The sequence below is a fragment of the Aulonocara sp. 'chitande type north' Nkhata Bay genome, linkage group LG3 (genome assembly GCF_057382095.1).
Source record: "Aulonocara sp. 'chitande type north' Nkhata Bay isolate Kocher_YH1m ecotype deep benthic linkage group LG3, A_spYH_male_GT1.1, whole genome shotgun sequence".
NCBI classification, from domain to species: Eukaryota; Metazoa; Chordata; class Actinopteri; order Cichliformes; family Cichlidae; genus Aulonocara; species Aulonocara sp. 'chitande type north' Nkhata Bay.
In genome coordinates, this window is record NC_141346.1 from 51914976 (window position 1) to 51920263 (window position 5288).

Genomic DNA, 5288 nt, shown 5'->3' on the forward strand with positions numbered 1-5288 from the left:
ATTCTTTTCATTTGACACAACGATTTGAACACGATGACACCTGCAAAGTTTGTCTTTTATCTGACATGTTTGTTCCTGGGGAAAATGGGTAAGTTGTGTTTCTGTTCTTTTTAACATCTCTTCAAGTTTTCACCTCTTAAGGAAATGAATATGTTGAACTGACTTTTCATTTGCTTTTATTTTGATTTTTATTGTAGTCCAGAAGACCCATCTGCAACCACAGGCATCTGTTTATCAAGAAAAAGATTTTATCTTAGCTGATGTTGGAGAAAATGTTAGTTTGCATTGTTTCTATGAAGGTGACGATTCAGCATGGATCTTGTGGTATAAGCAAACTCTGGGACAGAAACCGAGGCTAATCTCTACGTTCTATGTGTACGATACAAAAATCACTTTTCATGATGAATTCCTGAACAACCCACGGTTCACACTGGATACAGAAAACGGAAGAAATAACTTGAACATTTCAGATTTGAAAATCAATGACTCAGCTACTTACTACTGTGCATGCAGCTATAGATTTGTGTTAACTTTTGCAGAGGGTACCATTGTCAAAGTAAGGGAGACAGGTTTGAAAAACCCAGCTTTAGTCCATCAGTCACCATCTGAGACCATCCAGCCTGGAGGCTCCGTAACTTTGAACTGCACGGTACACACTGGGACCTGTGATGAAGAACACAGTGTTTACTGGTTCAAAGAAACAGAAGCATCTCGTCCAGGACTGATTTACACTTATGGAGGCAAAAATGATTATTGTAGGACGAAAACTAACCCACAAGCAGACGCCTGTGTCTACAACCTGCCAATGAAGGATCTGAACATGTCTCATGCTGGGACCTACTACTGTGCTGTTGATTCATGTGGACACATAGTGTTTGGAAACGGGACCAGATTGGATCTCAGCCGTGAGTACTGAAGAGTCATTTACAGTCAATTCTGATCACTTTTTGTGAGAAGATACATATAAGCTAAAAACCTCTTTCCGATGACTGGCTAACTGCAGGTGAGGCAGACTTTCTTGTCTTGGTGTACTACTTGAGTGGAGCTTTGGCATTCAGTACCATCCTGGTTCTCCTACTGGTTTTCTCAGTATGCAAGACAATGAAGAGAAACAACTGCCTTTGCCCAGGTATGTGGTACTGCTTGTGCCTGATAGCTTAAATTTGTTACGTTTATCTTTTAGCCTTTGGATCTGAGTATTTTTTTGTCTTTGACTATTAGAGCCTCGTGCACGATTACCAACTCCTTCAACAACAAATTCAGAGGTAAATCAAATCCCAGTTACTTACTCATAAAACAATGCTAAATTTCTGTAAAGGAAATATCTCAAATGACTTTTGCATATTCTCTTGACAGGCTTGTCAAGATGCAGACAGCCTCCATTATGCAGCTTTAAGTGCTAAGAAACTTAACAAGTCAAGAAGACAGAAAGACAACACCAAGAGTGAATGTGTGTACTCCAGCATAAAGCAGTAAATATGGACATTTCAACATTTCAATGTCGAGCAGACAAAACAATTCTACATTCTGTTCAATACAATTTATGACCAGTACTAACATTCTAGCACAATTGCAACTGGAAAATCAGGCGAATGCATGTCCTGCTTGTCTCCCATCCATATTCCAACAGGATTCTTTGGCTGTTACTTGAGGAATGATTACTTTTAAATACATATACATTTCTGAACAGTATATATTCGTTTTACTAAACATTTGATCTCAAGGTTGTAAAAAAAAACTGCATGAATGAAGTTTTCGTGCCAGACTACAAACAAATTGCAAGGTTTCAGTTTTATTCTCTTTTTTTGAACCATTTTGTTGGAGTTTATGCATTCACATTTAGTAAAAAACCAGCACTGTGACTAAATAAAGCTGCTAGGCTATGGCTGCAGATCTTTTTCATTGTATCTCTGTCAGTGCAACATCAATGATCTTGTGTTTTGAGCCAGTGTGACTACTTCAGGTACTATACAGATTAGTACCAGAGCCAATCTAGGAATTTGCTGCAATCAATTTGAAGCTATAGCAGAGCGTTGTCATGAGATAGGTCACATCAAATAGAAGATGAACCAGTAAAATGGTTATATACACCTTTTTCTAAAAATAAATATACTGGTGGCTACTAGTGCAATCCCTCAGCCCCCTACTAGATGTGTTGTATAAATTTGAAAATATCAAGTGACATTCTTCTTGAGTCACATTCCCAACACTTAGAACCAACCTGATCTTTGACCTTGACCTGTAGGTCAAGCTCACTGAATTCTAAAATATAAATGTATGCTATCACTTTGAAAACCCTAAGTTCTTAATTTATGGTGTTCACAAGAATTTAAGAACATATTCCCCCTGACCTCACAGATATTCAAAGTCATCCAAGAATTTAAGTAGAAATGAGTTATTGTGTTCATTAGATTTTCAGTAAATCTGACCTCTGATTTTGATCAAGCTCGACAGGATTCCAGAGTCGTCTCTATCTTCTAAGCCGACTGAGGTCTCTACAGTGAAAATAACAAATAACAAAGTTCTCATTTTAAAGTAAAATGTCAATCATATACATGTCGTTTCTCTCTATGTTCTGGATATTTATAATTTAGCTATTTCTATTTATTATAGCTAGTTCTTATATTTTGTAAACTTGTAATATATTGTATTATTTAAGTTAGCATGCTCACATGTTCAGCATGTTACTGTTCTTATTGTCTTGGAGCAACTGTAAATACATACTTTCCATAGGGATTAATAAAGTATTCTGATTCTGAATGGCCTATCCCACCTTGCAGCTGCAAGAGAAGTACTTGCAGCTACTGACAGGTACCAAAAAGAGAGAGAGAGAGTATTACTCTGATATTTGCATTTTTACATTGGCTGACAGTTAAATGCAGAGTTGAGTTTAAGGTTCTATTAGTTGATTTTTAATCTCTCCAATAGCTTGGCTCCTGGTATGCATGTCTATATCTATACATACATGAGTTGCTTTTAACCCTTTAAGACCTATCATAGAACCAAGTTCGCAAAAACCATCAAGGGCTACGATGAAACTGGCTGACTCTCTATGTGAGCCAGTTTCATCCTAGCCCTTGATGGTTTTTGCGACTGCACTTGGGGACACATTCAAAGTTTTAGGAATTTTCCAGACTGACCAAATTTAGGTTCTTAAAGTAATAATGGACTGTCATTTCTCTTTACTTGTCTGATTAGTTCTTGCCATAATATGAATTCTAACAGTTGTCAAATAGGGATGTCAGCTGTGTACCAACCTGACTTCTGTACAACACAACTGATGGTCCCAACAACATTGAGAAGGCAACAAATTTCACAAATGAACCCTGACAAGGCACAAATGTGAAGTGAAACCATTTGAGATAAGGCCAAGGGTTTTCAGTGCTGTCAACAAAGCAAAGGGTGGCTACTTTAGTTCTTGTATCTTACTATTATGGGTTTTTAAGTAATTGTAATAATTCCTGGAGTTTTGTTTTTTTATTTGATTCCCTGCCTCTCCCATTAAATCTCAGCCTCTGTGTTAGATATTCCCTTGTTGGTTACTTCCTGTTTTATTTTGATAGTCGTACGTACCTTCTACTGAATAACTTCCCATGTCTCATTATCCCTGCTGTGCATTCATCCTATTTCCCCTAACCTCATTACTTTGTGTTTATTGTTTTTTCCTTGTATTTTTTCTGTTTTCCCTTGGATTATTCTGAACGTTTATCCTGAACAGACAGTGATAAAAGCTTATTTTGTATTTCACTCCATCTTTAGTTCTGTACTTAATCTATTGAAACGCAATGCCCCCAGTAATGGGGGAGAGAGGGAGAACATCTGGAATGTACCACCAGATCTGTTATTTAAATATAGCTGTTTGATATCCACAGAAACGTCAGAATCTCAACTAAAAGCTAAAAAAAAAATCACAAAACACAGCTACTGTAAAACAGTAAATGGTTAAAGAGCAGGTAAAAGGATGTAAACACAAAGCACAAATCACACGATCATGCCACGATACACGATCATGCGTCAGGGTGCTGAAAGCAGAAATCTCACAGATTCATAAACTGCTGGTTTCATCACTTTCTGAACTAAATTCACTGAACCAGCTGCAAGAGAAGACCAACGCTAGGCTTCACATTTAAGGAACATTGTAATGAATTCCCTCTTAGTTCGGTGTGTTTTGCTGTGAAGACCGGGTTGGATTTGAGATACTCAAAAGGGATTAAAAAGAGTTGTGTGACTACCCCAGGTTTTCCCCAATACAAGACAAATTGCACATATTATTTTCTTTTTCAGACATATCTGTTACTATTTGTCAAAGTTCAAACAACCTCTGTAATGTAGCTTTGAGTTCAAGTCATCCAACTAATCGGATTTTAGCGCAAAGATTCAAACCAGAGCTTTATGTTTTTTTGTTGTTGTTAAGAATCTCATTGAAGATGCTTTGTGAAGTTAGAAATATTCTTTTGATATTGGTCTTTAAATCGCGGTTTTCGGTCTAAAGATAAGATCTCTTTAAGCTTAGACAGGCTTTAGTATTGTGTAACTACTTGGCTGTATTATCTATTGTGTGATCTTTGTGGTTACAAGCGGGAAATGACCTGATTCTGACTTAGAAAAAAAAAATTTTTAGAAACTGACTGAAATCATACGTTCTTTCCTTTGTCAGTGCACAGCCATTTACTGTTTTTGACAGGATGTTAAGTATTATGCAGACACAAAAATGACCAAGGAAACACTCAAAAACGGCAATATAAACATCAGTATATAAAGTGAATATAAGTTCACATTTAGATTATTATGTCAGCAGTATAACATCAAATTCTGGAGTTTTTAAACAAACTACTTGTTTTATTCTGCAAACTACACTATATGAGTAATTCGTTTTTGTATATAAATTTCCTAAGGATATGCTTCCCCAAGGCCAATGGCCTGTTTGATAGTGATACAGATATTGTCCCAAAAAATCCACCAATTTTCATTAAATTCAATTTGGCAACTTTTGCAAAATCCACCACCTTCACTTTACTTTTTTATTAATCTATTCTAGGCTGTAAAACGTAAATGAGAGTTACAATGCTCTTTCACCCATTTTAAAAATGTTGTGCTTAATAGGCATCTCACAATGTCAGTATTTATTATTAGAAAAAACAAAACGTGATACTATTGTTTCCAGTGAGCACGTTGCATTTCCTAAGTAGGACATACAGCGCAGCGTCACAGTTAGTCGGCCAATCAAACACAGTCCTGCCTATAAAGAGTAGAAAAGAGGGTTTTTTCCTTCCTTTTTTTCACACAGC

At 36.6% G+C, this 5288-nt stretch overlaps 1 protein-coding gene across 1 annotated transcript; it reads left to right on the forward strand.

Moving 5' to 3' along the window:
- Window positions 1-1981, forward strand: LOC147336111 (uncharacterized). Its single transcript, XM_086287619.1, has 5 exons — window positions 1-88; window positions 198-905; window positions 1004-1129; window positions 1222-1265; window positions 1357-1981. The coding sequence occupies exons 1-5, from the start codon at window positions 34-36 to the stop codon at window positions 1474-1476; spliced, it is 1053 nt and encodes a 350-aa protein (XP_086143745.1). The 5' UTR covers window positions 1-33; the 3' UTR covers window positions 1477-1981.
- Window positions 1982-5288: the final 3307 nt, after the last annotated feature.

What these genes read in the sequence shown, in the direction of transcription:
- LOC147336111 (XM_086287619.1), top strand. Translation starts at nt 34, where the DNA reads ATGACACCTGCAAAGTTTGTCTTTTATCTGACATGTTTGTTCCTGGGG. An exon ending in GACCAGATTGGATCTCAGCC is followed by an intron (nt 906 to 1,003) that starts GTGAGTACTGAA and finishes GGCTAACTGCAG; the next exon opens with GTGAGGCAGACTTTCTTGTC. An exon ending in CTTCAACAACAAATTCAGAG is followed by an intron (nt 1,266 to 1,356) that starts GTAAATCAAATC and finishes TTCTCTTGACAG; the next exon opens with GCTTGTCAAGATGCAGACAG.